General features: G+C 39.5%; 1 protein-coding gene across 4 annotated transcripts in view; it reads right to left on the reverse strand.

Moving 5' to 3' along the window:
- The window catches only part of SNTG2 (syntrophin gamma 2), a 467752-nt gene that overhangs the window by 179298 nt on the left and 269226 nt on the right, over nt 1-19228 (reverse strand). For all 4 annotated transcript variants that reach the window (XM_008163718.4, XM_042848764.2, XM_024101595.3 and 1 more), the window contains exons 5-6: nt 16884-16927; nt 16721-16762 (exon numbers count right to left, since the gene is read on the reverse strand). In XM_008163718.4, the coding sequence (XP_008161940.1) occupies nt 16721-16762; nt 16884-16927 (86 nt within the window). The remainder of the gene's footprint in view (nt 1-16720; nt 16763-16883; nt 16928-19228) is intronic.

A 19228-nucleotide genomic window follows, 5' to 3' on the forward strand; every position in this document is an offset into this window, starting at 1 on the left:
CTGTTAAAATATGACTCACAAAAATCACATACTACAACTGTTTCTGGTATCTACATACTCAGTTGAAGTGTAGATAGAGGGCTTGGATCCAAAGACTGTTGAAGACAAAAGAAAGACTCCCATTGACTTCAGTAGCCTTTGGATTGAGAAAAAAAAAAAAAAAACTTAATATGTGGGTTTACAGGATTTATTTTAAAATTTTGAGTGCATTCCTAAAGTATATGGCAATATATAGCAGACTATTCTATGAATAAAGTATAACATACTACTGTGATAGGAGCTATCTAAACGCCTCACAATCTTAAATGCATTTATCCTCCCAACACCCCAATGATGTAGGGAAGGACTGTTCTCTCCCCTTTTAGAGATGGAGAACAGAGAAGCCAAGATCACACAGGAAGCTTGTGACAGAAGAGGGGACTGAATCCTAGTCTCCCAAGTCCCTGGCTAGTACGCTAGCCCCAGGGCCAAACTTCATCTCTTGAAGTTATGTACCCATCTTGGCCAAGATTTATCCATCATGCGCTGGCATGATGTATTTTATTTACTTTGTCAGTCAAATATTTCCTTTGCACCTTTTTATCTGTTCACTATGCATGGAATCCTGCTTGCATCTTTATCCAATCTTTTGGTTTTGAAACCCCCCTTGTGATTCCCAGAATACACCACATTGTACTTTTCTCAATAATTAGCATCTATTCCTCTGATGTGCTGATTATGGCTGGGTAAGGTCAATAATAATAATTTTCCTGTGTCAGGTAGATAAAAAATGTCCAGAATGCAATTCAACTGGATTTGATTTTCTGGTCTGTTTCATCAGTTTGATTCAATTCATCAGCTTGTTCGCTGTCTCAGGTGTATAAATAATTTATGTTCTGTGAGTATATTTTGTGTCTACACCACAGGCAGGTGCAAGGGTGGAGTCAGGCTCCTAAATCCATTTCCATCTAGTGAAAAGACATGCTTTCCTAAATACTACCCATAGCTCTGAACCCTATTCTGCAGTCCTTAATTACTCCTTACTTAGGCTCAACTCCCATTAAAGTAAATGGCCTTCAGAAATGAAGCAGGTGCTTTGTTTTAGAAATAATTCCTATACGTACTATAGACTATACAATGATCCAAAAGAGAGTTTCATGCTATACATCTCACCTATTGTCAGTATATAGTACCCCACTACTAAGCTTGTCTTATGTGGAAGTAGCCCTTTACATATCTTATTTTTTCCTTCCCTATTCAGGGGATGTATAGGGTGTAAAGTGATTGAATTCCACCATTGTAACCAAAATGAGCCTGACATCAAAAGCCTATGAACTGACTTTCCTTACTTGAATGATTCAACACACGAGAGTACACATACAAATCAGTCCATGGTGGTACACTAGTTTCTATTCTAAAGCTCAAACTTCTTAACAACATAGAGCAGAATTCCGCCTCATGCTAGGCCCCTTGGCTGGAAGGAGAGCAAAAATGGAAGGGCTTTCTATAATAAAGGAGCTGGACAGTAGGTGGAAAACAGGCAATCTGTCTACCAAAAGGTACATGTGAGCAGCAAACTATTTCATTACAATTGTAGTTCTTTCATCACTTCATTACTGAAGTTGCTGAAAGTTAGGGGGAGAGACCTAGATTTCAGAATTTTCCAGTACAAGAAGTTAATTTGTCTATCAGTTTTAATTATAGTAATTCTGCTTTTGTGCTCAAAGATTATGCAGGCATGTTGTAAGTGCTAGTAATACCAAACTCCTTGCTGCTCTTCTGATCAAGGGAATTAAATGGTTGTGAAATAGATGCGTGTGAAATAACAGTACTGTGACAGGATATATCAACCCAGCATTGCCAAGGGTTAACCCACTCCTTTGGCCCCATGAGGCCACACCCCTCTGCCGCCAAAGAGGGGGCCACTCCTCAGGCCCCCACTGGACCCCTGACAAGTACTGAATTGTAGAACTACTTCAACTTCTACTTGGTATGAGCTCGGAAATGGGTCTGTTTCCATGAAGAATTTAGAGAAACTATGTAATGTTTTTGAGTAGAAGAAAGCTTTTGTACCCAGGAAAGGCATAAGCTAATGTTTGGGGGGATGTCAGGGAGGGTCTGAAGGTTCTGAATGCTTTCACCACTGTACAAAGCAAACTTTAGAGGTGCAAAATCATACAAAATGAAATGGCAAGAAATCTAAAATTGTGCAAAACAAAGCATAAATTTTACACAAGTCTGATGTTGACCTGCTGGGACCTCGGGGCTTGTATAGTTCAATTCACAATAAAGCATATTGTTAGAAGCCTCAAGATCATGTGTGAGATTAAAGTAACTTTATTTCTGAGGGCATTAGGCACATGGCATGGATTGTTTAGATTTCTATCTACAATATTTGGTCTTATTTTTTAAGTGGCATTCTAATCTGCTATTTGTTGTGTGATCTGGTATGCTGAACCCCAGAATGCCTAATATGGCAGCTAGGCACCTGAAAAAACTATATTTTTGTTATCTATTTGCCCCCAACAAGATGCAAAACAGTGATGAGGAAGGGCTGTTGTCCCACTGTGACAACCATATCATGATAAAAGTACTATAACAGTCAATAATGTATGTGACCTATAGCTGAGGAAAGCTATGAACATCAAGGACTCAGTACTGCACTCTGATGTATTCCATACATGGCATGCAACTTTTTAAAAATCTACCATTCCGTTAGTGTCCACATACAGAGCAGCAGCTAATCTTCTAAGATTCATGGGAGTGCATGTTATAAAAGCATAAAGCTTAACTGGGAAAAAGCATCTGATCTAAACCCATTAATAAAACCTTACTGAAAAAAGGGTTTGTTCATTTATTTCCATTCCTACTTGGGCCTTAGATGCTCACAGCCTCTTTCTAGCTATCTGTACTCAGCTTAACAGATGAGTACAGATCTGCACTTCTCACATAACTCACAGGCTAAAAGCACTTTTTCTTGACTGAAACAGGCAGTAACAAAGGACAGAAAATAGCTCAGTGAGAACTGCCAAGATAATATTAAGAAAATGAACTTTTCAGAGCCTAAATAGTAGTTGTTCCTGGAACAGCAAATACATTAAAATGCTTAAGAGAAACTGAGACTTGAATATTTCACATTTAAAGAGCTGTTCTTAACATTATGATAATCTGATTTATCCTTTTCAATAGTCATTTAGACACCTGGGGTGAAATCCTTGTCCCACTGAAGTTAGTGACAAAACTTTCATTGGAGACATTGGGCCAGATTTTCATCCCTTTCCTACTTTCTCTCTCTTCCATCCTCACTGCCTTTCCCTGCACAATGCCTTCAAAAGATAAGCCTGGGAGCTTAAATTCCTAAATTTGATAGACACTAAAAATCACAGTCTTAAAAATACACTGGATTTATGGTTTATTACAACAATCTGTAACCCATTAACCTCCACTTTTTTGTCCTATGACTCCTAAGGCATTAATTAATAGGCCACTTCACTTGAATAGTCCCTTAGAATGTGTTAGCATAAGAAGTTAAACCATTCCCTCCACCTTGTATTTAGCTGTGACGCTAAATACCTTTCCCACACCTGAAGATGAGCTCTGTGTAGCTTGAAAGCTTGTGTCTTTCACCAAAGTTGATCCAATAAAACATATTACCTCATTCCCCTTTTCTCTGGAAGTCCTTTGTGGTCTCTCTGGAACACAGTATGCTTTATTTAATTATTCTATTTCATATCTCCCTGTGCTCCCCAAGGAAAAACATACATACACACTTTTCCTACTATAAGTTCACTATCATTTTTACAAACACTGCACTCTACTGCACCTATATTACTCAAACATGTGCTAGTTTCAGGAAATAACTTCCTGACATGATGAACTGTAAGTGAACACTGAGATAATATAGTCACTTAATGATAAGTTTTCAAAAAGTATCACATTTTTGATATTTGTATTCACAGAATAGGCTATAGTTCCAGTTACACTTTGCAATAAAGTGTTTACACTCATTAGGAAAGTAATCAAAACTTTTTCTATGTTTAAAACTGTTTATATTTAAAAGTGCTTTTCAGATACATCCTCAATGTTCTTCTTAAGGAACAGTAACATCACCTTAGTGTATCTTGGTCATTTCCTGTCCCCACTCACCCTGAACCCAGGGTGATGGGGAACAGTGCTTTGGTCAAAGATACCTGAGAGACCAAGCATGTATCTGTCAGAAGACCAAGTCCAACTTTTCATCGGGCCATCTGATTGCTCACCCTTGGGTCCTAAGTGTCTGTGTACACTGCAGCTGGGATGTGCCTTCCAGTCTGGGGAGATGGACATACACTAGCTCTGCTCAAGATAGCACACTAAAAAAAGCAGTGTGGATGTTGGCACATGGATGACAGCATGGGCTACTCACCTGAATAGAAAGGTGCCCAACTCTCTTGGTCCATACTTGGCTAGCCAATGCCGTAACATCCAAGCTAGTTCAAGGAGAGCTAGTGCGAGGCTGCCTACCTGGGCTTGGAGGCATTCCTATCTGCAGTGTACCCATATCCTAAGGGGACCCAGATTGTATTTGCAGGGCTGGAAAATGCTTCGTACTTAAGGTACCTGATCCATCCACCTTTACTGATCATTCTCCCCTCATGGGTAGCAAGGAAGCCTCATTCTCTGTATGTGTAGAAGTGACACAGCTAGTGAAAGCAACCCTCCCCTCCTTCCCCCACTACCACCCTTTTTGATGGGGTAGCCGGTCACTCCACATGTCCTCCATCCCAGGTTGGGTTTTCTTGAAGGATGCTTTTTTTGTGTGTGGTCTCAGTCCCAAACATATAGTCTGTTATTTTTCCAGCAAGTGTAGAATCATAGAATATTAGGGTTGGAAGAGACCTCAGGAGGTCAGCTAGTTCAATCCCCTGCTCAAAGCAGGACCAACACCAACAAAATCATCCCAGCCAAGGCTTTGTCAAGCCGGACCTTACAGACCTCAAAGGATGGAGATTTCACCACCTCCCTAGGTAACCCATTCCAATGCTTCACCACCCTCCTAGTGAAATAGTGTTTCCTAATATCCAACCTAAACCTCCCCCACTGCAACTTGAGACCACTGCTTCTTGTTCTGTCTTCTGCCACCACAGAGAACAGCCTAGCTCCATCTTCTTTGGAATCCCCCTTCAGGTAGTTTAAGGCTGCTATCAAATCCCACCTCACTCTTCTATTCTGCAGACTAAATAATCCCAGTTCCCTCAGCCTCTCCTCGTAAATCATATGCACCAGCTCCCTAATCATTTTCGTTGCCCTCTGCTGGACTCTCTCCAATTTGTACACATCTCTTATGTGGGGGAGGGGGACCAAAACTGGATGCAATACTCCAGATGTGGCTTCACCAGTGCTGAACAGAGGGGAATAATCATTTCCCTTGATCTGATGGCAATGCTCCTACTAATACAGCCCAATATGCCATTGGCCTTCTTGGTAACGAGGGCACACTGCTGACTCATATCCAGCTTCTCATCCGCTGTAATCCCTAGGTCCTTGGCAACGAGGGCACACTGCTGACTCATATCCAGCTTCTCATCCACTGTAATCCCTAGGTCCTTTTCTGCAGAACTGCCGCTTAGCCAGTCGGTCACCAGCCTGTAGCGGTGCATGGGATTCTTTCTTCCTAAGTACAGGACTCTGCACTTGTCCTTGTTGAACTCATCAGATTTCTTTTGGCCCATCCTCCAATTTGTCTAGGTCACTCTGGACCCTATCCCTACCCTCCAATTTATCTACTTCTCCCCACAGCTTAGTGTCATCTGCGTGTACCTTTAATCCTCTGTTCCAACCAGGATAGGACATAAGTACAGGTATACAACGGGTGGCACCTTCTACACAGCTTCTTTCCTCCCTCCAGTTCACATTCTGAGCTGCTTCCTGTTCCTCCCAATTACATGTCCTCCCAGTTTCTGAGATGACTGTCTCATTAGCCCAGCAATTACCACCAATTGTCAGTGACCCCCACTAGAAACAGTTGATCGCTCCAATTAAGCCTGCAGATTTCTCTGTGTTGCAGCAACCTCTGTGACCAGAGTACTACAACTAGCACTCTGTCACAGTCCTCATTCAAATGTGACTTCATCCACCCCTGCCAGACAGGTCAACAACACCTTAATAACCAGTGTGATCAAAGACAGATGACAGACCTAAAAGAACCAACATATAGAGACTTTCCACAGTAGTCAATGGGAATTTTGCTACTGACTTCAACAGTGCCAAGATTTCACCACTGATTTTTGTTATGAGATTATCATAAAGTAACATAAAGTAAACAGGGTCTCTATACTCTATACATAACCAGTTCTAAAACCAGACTGAAAGGGGCTTAAAAGATCTGAGGCCTCAAGATATTGCCAGAATTGTCTTGCTTTAATTTTCTCAGTAATTTACCTCCAAACGGAAGATCAGAAACAGGGAAATAACTCATGAGACTGACATCATAAAGAGTTTCTTTCTTGAACACAGGCCTCACAATTTTGTATTTGAAAGGCTGGTGCCTTGCAGATCTGTGACTAGTTACACTGACTATTGCCCTTCCTCTTGTCAACGTTTATTTCCGTTCTATTGAGGCACTTCAATGGGCCTAGTCTGTACCTAAAGTTAAGAAACATGCATACGTGTTTTCAGGATCTGGGCCCCAAATTTGAACTTCGGTCACTACATTTATGAAATAATTAAAGTATAGCTTTACTACATAAAGGAAAAACAGTTATTCTGTATAGTATATAATAGCCTGTTATAAGAACAGCTATTGGTCTGCTTTTTCTATCCTAGATGCTCATTCCTGTCTTTTCTATTTTATGTAATAGAATTGTTTAGTCTCTACATGTTACATATTATATTACTTCTGTACATATTGTTTATCACTATTGGGGATTAGAGTGCATTTTTATTTTACAAGGTTAACCTTATTTGGTCAAAAGATAAACCATAGCTATTTGACTTCAATAGGACTGTTCATGTCCTTAAAATTTAAGCATGTCCATAGGCATTTGCAGGATTGTGGCTCCCCCCACCCTGATTTAGTTGGGTTTCAGCAAATTAGCAATCTCTATAAAATCTCTGAATTTGAGTTCCAGCGAAGTCACCGAGGCACAGAATACAGGCCTGTAACAATTTTGAGTGTCATTTTTAATTTTAAAACCAGAAATCTCTGTAAGCCCAACAGAACAGTTCTCTTAAGTGTGAAATTCTGAATTTGCTCCAGCAGTCATACTTAGCAAACCAGGTAGAGAGATTATCTGAGACCAGCAGAGTCAGCTGTCACTTTTCATGTGGCTTCCAAAAATAGTTCACATTTTAATGTTAAGGTAAGATTAATGTTTTTACCATTCACTGTCCAGTACTATAGTATTCCAGAACCTACTCTTGTTCACAGAAGTTTGACATGTCACATTTCATTTTAGCTATTGTAGTACTAGAGAAAGATACACATTTCCTAAGCAATATTGACAGACAGATCTTATGAACACCAACCAAAAAGAACAAATGCCTGTAGATTTGTATGACACAATTACAGTAGAGTGATTTCAGATGTTCTACTTTGGGATATCCTGTAAAATCAAAACTAGGCACTGAGCAAAACAAGGCTTAAGGGAGCACTGCGTTCATCAACAGAATAATATGCCAAAAATTGAAAACATAGAAAAGACAAAATGTTTATCACTTTTCCATTTAATATAAAGTAATAATAGAATATCAGGTGTCCTGCCTCCCATGTTTTTTTTTTTCTTTTTCAAATTCTTGATGTTTCTGGCTTAAGATACCAAACCCTGAAGCCCTTATTCATTTTTCCTCTCAACTAAAACTGGTATCAATGGGGACTTTGTCCATGTATGGGCTGAGTTAAAAACAACAACAACAACAACAACCAAAACAGAATAAGGATGTCAGGATTGGTCCCAAGATAGTCAAACAGAATAAAGACTAAAGATGGGTTAAGAGAGCTGAGCTTTTGTTTTGCAAAACTCAACAGTACTGGTGTTCTGGGTACAAGATCAAGTTTTTATCTGAAATACCAAAACCTTAAGACACTTGAAGGGGATTGGATACAAGGTTCCAGGTCTAGAACATCTCTGATAGGAATCACACGTGAAGTGCTCACCCAGTTCTGCTTGTGCTGTAGATTTCAGTTTAATTTGAGAGAAAAACTGAGGTTTGAGGCCCATATTTTCCAACACAGTTAACACATTCCTAGAAAAATTAATACTAATGAAAATTATAAACACATATCAAGAGGAGAATGGTTGCCTTCCTAGTACATGCAGAAATTTTACATAGACTGACACAGCATTTCAGATTTTACAATTACACAGCAATTATGATGCCACGCTGTCTCCTTTTAAGTACTGAAATGTACCATGTTTATCTGGTGTACCTGGAGCAGTAAATGCTGAGTATTCTATATCACCAACTCAACAGTCATTACTGTCTTCATCAAGCTGGCCCTTATCTCCACTCAGCACTGCCAGGACTGGCAGCAAAACCTCTCAAATACATAAAACAAAAGTCTTCACTATCAAACATCCCTTTCTCCCTAGGCATTCCTCCGTGGGTGGGGAGTTTGGCAGTGCTACTCCACAATTGGGAGGCATAGTCAGTTAAATTCAGTCTCATTCTCCCTGGCCTGGGAGAGGTTAGCAGCCAGTCTTCTTTTTACCAGTGTTTCCCTTCCTATGACAAAGAAGGGAGATTATATGCTGCCCGGATTTATAGAACTTGCCCTGTTTGGCAGAGACATAGTGCTCTGCCCTGCCCTGCCCTACACTACAAGGCCCCTGATCCCAGGACCTAAAAAGAACAGTTGTCTAGGAATTTTCCAGATATTAGCTAAGACCTGAGTAAAAGATTTGTGTGTGTAGATAGTAGGGAGATTTGGGCTAAAACCCAGGAAAGAGCCTGAAGTATGTCTGCAGTGAAGACATGCCCACAGCATCTGCCTCTGTCATTCTCTGGGTCTTTATTGCAGAATGACTGAAATGGGTTAGTTTCACCCTGAAACTTCCCCTCTGATCTTAAAAGTCCATTATACCCTGTTACAAGTCATTTTTAAAGAGAGTCCTCTGTCAGCAGTTACCACATTATTGTATCTTTAATATTAGATCTGGTCACATAATGGAGAAATTTAGTCATGAATTCAATGGGAAAAATGAACAAGAAATTATTTGACCAGCTACATTAAATACATCACATCACTATATGCCCATACATATACAACTTCTGACTACATTCCCACGATATGTGGGCTGTGAGTAAATGGTGGTGGCACAGCATAGTTTGATATACTACAGACTTTTCTAAGATATGGAATTCTTTGCATGGACATGATCCTTGCCAACAATGATCTGACAATAGTCTAAAACTAAATGTAAACAAATAAGAGTCTTGTTAAAGCAATCCTTTAAAATTGTCATGTAAACCTAGCCTTCCCCATCTTCCCCAGACCTCTGTAACATACTAGTTTCATCCAATGTAGTACTACAGAAAACAGTATAGTGAATGTGACACACTTTCAAATCTGTCAAGTGACAAAGGGTGACAAGGCAGGGAGCTCTGAGATGAAAGGAAGACACTGACAAACATTACTTATGTGGTATCAAAAGGCCTGGCCAAGTTCCACTGAAGTCAATAGGAATCTCTCCATTGACTTCAAGGGGATTTAATTTTGCTTTTTGTAGGAAATTAGCATTGAAGAAAAATGTGTGTTACAGACGTAGGCTTTCAAATAAAGTATTAAAGGAGGAAACAATACATATCCACTCCTTGTTTTAATAAACATAAATGACTTCCAATGCCAAGGAAGAAAAAGACTGATGAGAGGGTAAAATAAGGGTCTTGAACTGTGAAAGAGACAATTCCAGGTTTAGAATGCTGTTTATCAGAGGAAGTGTGTTCTGTTTGTACTATATAAGGTGAGGATCCAATTAGCTATTGTGGAGGCAAAATAATCCTTCACCAGCTCAATCAAACAAAAACTGTACCACCGTTTCCCGTCTTCACCTCTTTGAATCCCCACCAATCATATTTCTAAAAAATAAGCTTTTTTCAAGGATATTCAATTATTTTCAGTACTTCAGAGTCTCTTGTACTATTTATTATACAAGTATCATTTCCATCAATCTTCATCTCCATGTTTTCAATTTTTCTTTCAGTCATCAACATTCTTGAACTGAAATTTACAAATCTGCAGCAATTGTAAACTCACTTGGAATACATCCAATCTTTTACCTATATCCATGGTGTTTTGAAGGCTTTCATGATTTGATGAGCCAGACCTGTGTCTTCTGATAGTGTGAAAATGAAAACATACATAGTCTCAATGCACAGATTATGCCAAGTTTACAGTGGAACTTCCAATCTTCCCTGGAATTATTTCTTTTTTGTTTGGTGTATTTTAAGCTACCCAAAATGTTTGTGATCCAGATAAAATAATTAAAGACATAGCATTCCAGAAATTGTGAAAGTAAATCTCAGAGTGCATTCCTGTATAAGCCAACTCCACTTCATATATTCTAAGGCCTTGATCCAAGAAAATACTTAACTCCCATTTACTTTGATGGGACTGAAGCACTTGCTTAAGTGCTGCTCTGAATAAGGATGCTTGCTTGACTCAGGGCCTAAGAGAGGAATGAACATACAGAGCCACTCCTGGCCCCCACTGTAGCCAATTTGTCTTTGTCTACCAACACAAAGCAGCTTTACTGGTAACCTGAAGATTCCCTCTGCATATTTCAGTACTTTTATCTGGTTGTAAGGTGCCTATGGAACAGTGGCAGTGAATGGGAAGGTAGAAGAAAAGGATAACGGCAAGAAGAGTGGTGAGAAGGATGTACCCTTGGGGAGGTGTTGAGACTAGGAAAAATGGGGGAAGTAAGGTGCAGAAGAATCAGAACAGACAACATGGTAAGGTAGAACTGACAAGACAAGTTATCAGGTGGCAAAGGACAAATGGATAACAAGAGAAAAGACCATTAACACCAGCACCCAGGGACCAGAAGACTAAGGGCACTGCAAAACAGGAATCTTTTAGTTCACACCTGCAGTGTCCACATGGGGGAGTTACAGCACAGCACTTTGGTGCACACTGCTATTTGGAACCCTGTAGTCACAACTGTGAGACAGTATAGACATGCCCTAAAAGTTTTGATGTAGAGAAAGGCAAGCTCTGCTATTAGGAGTAGAAGAGAACAGGAAAGGCAGTTTGCTGTGAAGCTGCATTATTGTTGCCATTGCTACTGGGAGCTCCAGCTGGAGGTTGGGCTTTCATGGGAGCTGGGAGCTTTTAAATTCTACCCCTGGAAGTGCTGGTGGTCACATAGGAGGCCACTTATGGAGGTGCTGCCAGCATCAGTCATCCTGAGGTAGGATCCCAAGGGCTCCAGTTGTGCTTCAGAGGCCAAAAAGGCCCTGTTCTCCCAGCCTCCTCACCCATTGCTGCTGCTGATGGCCCTTTGCTTAGATCTGAAATTAGTGTTCAATTACACATTTATCCAAACTGAACACCTGTCACTAAACTACAAATGAACATATACAGGAAACCTTCAGTTTAAAAAAGAGAGATAATTTAACAATCTGCAGCTGGCCATAGCTCCTCCCTAGCTGGTGATTGGACTAGCAATTATTCTGAAATGGTGAAAAATAATAACAAGGAAAAAACTCTCTAAGGTCTCCGTAGGACTTGAAAGTTGCCCTGACATTCTGAAAGATACGAAGGGAATGCTTGCAAACTATTTTCAAAGTTTACAACTAATTAGATTCTACACCATGTGCTGTGTTTCAGTGGCCACTGTCCCCGAGCGGCTTAGGTCCTTGTTATGTGATACAATATTGTAGCAGGCAGTAAGTGATCAGAATAAAAGTGAGATTATGAATGTATTGTGTAAACCTTCTGCCAGGTGGTTAAGAGCAGCAGTGAGGGCTGGGTTCAATGCATCTAGTGTTCCTCTTTACAAATATATGAACTGACTCAAGACCCCTCCCAGGAACCTAGGAAAATTAAACAAACCCATTCTGGGTGTCCTTAACAGCCAGAACTTCCCCACTTGCAAGCATTCCGAGTCTGTTTACAAACAAGTAAATCTTTGTTAGGGGGAAGGGAACACATTCATAAATGTGGGAAAACACAGCAACCAAATTATATATACACACATAGAGAATAACAACACCCTTCCAGCTATTTGGCAGTAGTCCACCTAACTCCCTTCCTACCCATTGGTGAGGATGTCCCAAAGCTGAGAGTCCCATGACTGCACCACATCATCCATGCACCAACCCTACTCATGATTTGCCTCAGTGACATACAGTTGTCCAATTTGCAGGTCTATCTCCAGTCCCAAGGGAGATGCTTGACTAGCTCCACCTTGAAGAACCACCACTTAACCTAGCTTAATGATTCAGCTTTATTAAGGTGCGGTGTAGGCAAATAAAACTCTATATCAGCACTTGTCTCTTTTCATCAACAGAAGGAGTAAAAAGCTCTTTCTTCCCTGGAGCTTTTGGCTATATTGTTTAGAATTTTTCTCTATGTTTTGTTTAGGTTTCTTATTAGGTATCACATATTGATTACACATAGTTCCTAGATATACCACACACAGCAGCAGCATTTCTCCAATCTTCCTCACCAATGCAATGTAACCAAGGTACTGTGCTGGCTGGTTGAATGAATATTTCTTGGCATTTCCTGAAACAGCCCTGAAGGAGTGTGGCTCCTCCCAGCTGGTGGAAAGTAATTCTGTGAAGAAGTTCAGTGTATGGGTATGCTTCCTCCATCAGGAGAAAGGGAACTTGTCCTGCTGATGATGTCCAAAACAGGAGCTCTGCCAATAATAAATGGTTGTGGTTCTACTGCTTACTGCGCCTGTGTCATTACTTTGGGGATTTGGCCTGACTAGGCTTATCCATCAGGAAATAACCATGAGGTTACATAACAGTATTTTAACCCTGACCTAGGATCATATCTACATAAGAAAGGGGAGATTCAGTCTCTTTGCCCATTCAGGCCTTCACCTTCTTGATGAGACCATCAAAAGTTAGTGCCATTAGTGCCAGCTGTAGGGGTGTTTTTTGAGATGTGAAAACTTGTCCACCAGGAACTAGGTTTAGGCTACCATATTCATTTCCACATAGCCAATAAACAGCTGTCAGCTGGTGAGAACTTTTAATCACTACTGTGTTGGGTTGGGTTCCAGAGAAGTGCTGTATGTAATTTGTATGCAAGATTAAATTGATCTGGTTCATTTTCAATCAGGCTGATCAATCAAATGTGCTATAGCAAACACTATAGCTCACTATTAGCTTAGAGAGTCAGTAAACATTATGGTGGTGTGCTTTAAATTTAATAATGGCAATAACAATGGAACAAATCCTTAGGGGAGCTGAGCATTCTTCACTCTTATTGATAACAATGAGAGTGCCTGTGCTCAACACCTCTCAAGATTTGGCCCAATAATCATGATATATGCCAAATAAGGCAAAAGTAGTATCATTGCCCATTGCTTGTCTGGATCTATTACAGTTTATTGTTTTAGGCAATACTTTATTCAGTTTGATGGTAAAGTTTTCTGCAAATAAAAGTAGTAACTCTTTGCTTATCAGTTTTCTAGTCTCTGATGTGTGATTTCCAGTGGTAATGGCTTTAATGACATTTGCCCAATTATCCAGCTGTCTGAGATATTTCTAAGGTGCCTATCACCATGGTATCTAAGCACTTACAAGTATATGACAGGAATTACATAAAAGAGTAATGTGTTCTATAGTAAAAGGATAATTCCATGTTTTATAGTGTTTTCCTCATAAGAATGCAACCACAATTCATTTAAAAAAGAATACCCTTTTCAATGAAGCAGAGATAAAAGAATTTGTTTTTCCCCAAAGAGAAACTTCCATTCAATTATGATAAGACAGATTCTCTTGCCATCTCAGTTCTATAAAACAATAAAGAAAACCTCTTTTGATAATTTTTCTTTTAAGTAAACCAAATGCTCAATCAAATACATGGGCATAACAATATCAGGTAATCTTTCTGATCTACTCATGAGAAATCATATTCCTCCTCAGAATTTAAGCCACTGGCAGACAGTCCCTTTTTGAATACCCCAGATGAATATTATCAAAATAAATGTTCTAACTAGAGGTATCAGACAAGAAGACACCTTCTTGTCAATTGTCTGTAATGGGCCACTCTCTTACCACTTCAAAAGTTATTTTTCCTCCCTTGGTATCCTGCTGTTAATTGATTTATCTTGTTAGACTGACCTCACACTTGGTAAAGCAACCCTCATCCTATCATGTATTTATACCTTCTCCTATATTTTTCACTTCATGCATCCGATGAAGTGGGTTCTAGCCCATGAAAGCTTATGCCCAAATAAATTTGTTAGTCTCTAAGGTGCCACAAGGACTCCTCGTTGTTTTAACTAGAGGTAGTACATTGTTCTGTCTATCATAGTTCCATTCACTTAAAGACTCATAAAAACCGATACAAAAATCATTGGAATTAGGGCCTCCCAAAAATTAGTTGTCTTCAGCAGAAAAAAGGAAAAGCAAGTATGTATGTATCAGACTTTATTTATTTAGTTTAATTTTATTTTCTACATTCCCAGTTCAAAACAATCTTTGACTTTTACTTAGGAATCTTGCTGGACTAAAATGGAACAATCCTCTCCACCTTGGACTAACCCTTACATACTTTATTTGGCAACAAACAAATGATCTTTCTGCACATCTGATAATCTCTTACACATGATTTATATCTGGAACTGAAATTCTAAATTACTGTATATCAGCTATGCTTTCTCTATTCCTCCCATTCCCTCCACTCCAAATATTTTATTCTTTACATCCAAAAGCCAAGCTAAGGCATTTATGGAAAGACTGAATAATCCTTATTAAGTACACGTCATGTTTATTAACATGTTATTTTTATTTGTATTCCCATAATATCTAGAGGCCCTCATGACAGAACAGTGCTCGATTGTGCTAGGCACTGTACACATACAACTACAGAAATGGTCCCTGCCTCAGAAAGCCTGCAAGTTATAAAAGGTCATGTAATGTCTTATCATCAAGTCACAGCTTCACATGATACTGTTCACTCTGTACATTAGATATCCCCATGTTTTCAACAAGATACTGCTTCTTTGGGATTAAGCAGAAAAATTACTTGATTCTGCAAATAGCAATGTCTAGTTGCTTAAACATATTCTCTACTCCTCCGTCCTTACAGGGATCAATCCTGCAAGGTGCTGAGCACTACTACAAAGTCTTGAGTCCACTCCACTCCTGCTGAAGTCTGTGGAAATGGAGAGTGATCAGCACCTTGAAAGATCAAGCCCTTTTCCCACAGAAGGACCCAATTTTCAAATGTCAGCACCTAAAGCTAGAAATCTGATTGTTTATAGAACCGACTTCAGTGCCTGATTCTGTACTACTGAAATTAATGCGAGCTTTGCAAGACCTATCAGATGGGTATTTCAATATATTCTCAATGCTGGAAGGGCTCTAATATGGTAGGTAGATTTTCTACCTTTTTCTTACACATGGTGTGATGGGGTGTCTGCCCCACACTCACCCTGCAGGATTTAATGCAGGCCAGATGGGCCAATTAACCAATTAGGCAACTAATTAAGGAGGCTCAGCTGGATAAGAATAAATGGGTCCTATAAAGCCCAGGAGCTGAAAGCAGAAGGCGCTACTGGGAAAAAGTGGACACTCCCAGGAGTAAGGGAGGAGTGAGTAGGGACTTCAAGCTGCAGTCACTCCTTGGGAAAAGTGAGGACACTTTGGGAACTGGTAGGCCCAGGAAGAAAAGGGGAACCACTAGTAGGAAGCAGCCCAGGGAGAGAGCAGTGAGACCAGAGAGAGAAGGCCCAGACTGTTGAGCTGAAGGTCCCTGGGCTGGAACCCAGAGAAGTAATCAGGCCTGGGTTCCCTGCCAACTGGGTGAATGGCACTGAAGCCATAAGCAGGAAGCCTGCCTAGGACTATTAAGGAACTAAATCCACCCGGAAGGGGGAAACACAGATAGTGTCACAGCCAGAGGGCTGAGCCACAAAGAGGACACTGTGGTTCCTGAGGCTGCAAAAGGGGCTGCAGGGGGATGACAGAGACGGAGGAATTGACATTGGCCTCGAGCTAATCCCCAGAGTACCAGAAGGAGGCACCAGCGCAGTGGTGAATGGTGCATCCCATCACATATGGGAATAAGAAATGTTTTCAATGTATTCATACTAGATTGTGAATGCATATGGAAATTATCTTTTCATCATTTACAACTGTACCATAGACTAACTGACAATGCATAGTCTTCATATTTTCAGCAGTAGGTCTTAAAGAATAAAACTGTTTATTCTTGTGTAGGCACATGGATATCTTAATGTATTATATGCAATTTTCAAGGGTGAGTAGTAGCCTTATGAATGGTTTATATGGAAGAAACTTTTCATGCATTAGAAAGATAATGTCAGGTATCTGGACTGTGTTGCAGCATCTCTTTCCTATGGATTTAAGCAGTTTTTTGTGCAGTATCTATTTTGTAGCAATATAGAGTGAGATCCAGATCTGATTGAAGTCAATGGCAAAGTTCCCATTAAGGAAATGTAGGCTCAGGGCCATACTGAGTACAGGGTACACAACATGCCATCATTTTCATTATTTTATATGCACCTCAAATATTTCATCTGATATTAAAGTATAAAAGTTACATAAAACTTACCACTTCTTCATGGGAAGCACTTTCTACATTTATGCCATTAACCTAAAAATGAATATACCATAGAAAGAAAGTGATTTGTAACATATAAATAATGTAATAAAAATAAACATTAAAACATGCTTAAAACAAGCATGTGTGTGGAATAAATGTACAATTTACTGACCTGCATTAGTGCATCTCCTATAAATAACATTCCTGTTTGGTCAGCTGTGGGGGTTACAAAAGCAGTATGTTAAGTGAAAGACTTAAATAATGACATATATTGCTTCAGCACTTGCTTAAGCACACTCTTTGTAACTGTGTAACATTTTAAACTAATTTTCTTTTGAAAATGCCAGCGGCATAACAATCAGGAATCAGCCAATAAAGCTAAATAGATTGGTACCAATTTTAAGCAAATTAAGAGAGTTACTTTCCATGCACAAAGGATTTATTTAATATGGAACACAAATGTTATTTCTCACTAATGAATGATTTCATTAAATTATGTGGAAAGTGATATTCACATTTTTCATTAGTCTTGCTCAGACAGTAAAATAGGAATTTTAGAAGCTACTTAGCATCTGGTTTTTTTTGGGTTTTTTTTGGCCTGGAACAAATTTACAGGAACTGGTATAATTAAAGAAGCTGTGCCTAGAATTTAATAAAACTACTTGAGATGAAGTTTGAGTTCACTCTGTTCAGGAGAATAACACAACATATTATTTCAACTAGTAATTTGCATATTTTCTACATACTGAAATCAACAGGAATGACACCCTGAAAGGGCACACACAACAAAGCTGCTTCAAATGTGAACAGTCACTTTTGGGAGGTGAATTTCACCTACTTCTGAGGACATGAGTTTTCAATGTGCATTCAGGGAGCTTACCATCTGATAAAAGATGGTTGGCTGTTCACACCCTGATCCTGCAAACACTGATTTGGTTAACCTTAAGCACCCAGGTAGTCTCTTTTGAGACTACTCATGTGCTGAAAGTTAAGCACACATGTGGGCCTGAGACTTACAAGATTTTAAAAATATAACACTCAACTTAATATTTTGGGAGAGTGAAATGGAGGGAAGGAAGAGTCTGACCATACGGTACTTTCTCAGCTTCTGCCATATTGGATTTGACAATATGAACAATGAAGCTTTCATTCAAAATAGTTTTGTTTCTTAAGACATTGGAGTTACATCAGGGTTGAATTTGGTGCCATCACTTTGGTTGGATAAAATAAGTACCTTTACTTAATATTTGTTAGTATTTAGGCACCATTTAATTATTTTTCATTAATCTATTTTAAATGGCAGCTTGTAGATACTATTAATGTAAAGTAAATGCTTTTTGGGGATTCTAACTTGCCTTGTATTTAAAAAAGAATAATCATGCTTGCAATCTCTGGTGTATATGTGTATATATATCCTATGTTTCTTTTGTTTCTATTTCTATTTCCCTCACTATAGGCTGACTTTATATATAGAAACAAAAGAAACATAGGATATGTCTATGCTGCAGTTGGGACAGCATAAGTAGGCACACCCAGGCAGGGTGACCATACAGCAAATGTGAAAAACTGGGACAGGGGGTGGGAGGATAATAGAAGCCTATGCAAGAAAAGGACCCAAAAATCCGGACTGTCCCTATAAAATCAGGACATCTGGTCACCCCACACCCAGGCTACCTCTACTCATGCTAGCTCACTAAAAATAGCAGTGCTGCTGTGGTGGAATAGGTGGTGACACAGGATAGCCTCCTGTGTATCTACTTATGGTCCCAGGTGGGATTGTACGCAGGTGGCTAGCCTGTGCCACCACCCATACCACCACAACTATACTGCTATTTTTAGCAAGTGTGGTCAATCAAAGCTAGCTTGGGTACGCCTACATGTGCTGCAAATGCACCTCCTGATTTCCGTGATCAGAAAGGTGAGCATATTATTCCACTGAGTGAACATCAAAATAAGGCACTTAGCAATAATAAGTAAATGTTTAGTTACTCCATAAAAGCCATGCTGTATGCTTGATTTTTGTGCAAACTTTCTAGTGACATTGGTGAGAGATCTGCTCTGGATTGAGATCAGTAAATGGACTACAATTTATACTCCAGTCCATGAGTTTAAATTTAAAATGGAAAATGGCTCTCCCCAGAACATCACTGGCAGTGATGAACCCGATTCTAAAGGACACACCATTTAGATACCCAGACAACAGCCAGTTACAAGTATGTATGAGAAGACAAAACACAGGTTAAAATATTTTACTGGATCAAAAAGCAGGTGAATGCATAAACTTGGAAGGCAGAAAGTACTGCAAAATAGGTATATTTTAAACTCAAAGGCATCACCACATCCATTCTTTCACAAGAAGCACTACATCTACAAACACTGTCTACACAAAAACAACGAGGAGTCCTTGTGGCACCTTAGAGACTAACAAATTTATTTGGTCATAGGCTTTCATGAAATGCATGGAGTGAAAAAAAGTAGGCAGGTATAATTATACAGCACATGAAAAGATGGGAGTTG

The sequence above is a fragment of the Chrysemys picta genome, chromosome 3, assembly GCF_011386835.1.
Source record: "Chrysemys picta bellii isolate R12L10 chromosome 3, ASM1138683v2, whole genome shotgun sequence".
Taxonomy (NCBI): Eukaryota; Metazoa; Chordata; order Testudines; family Emydidae; genus Chrysemys; species Chrysemys picta.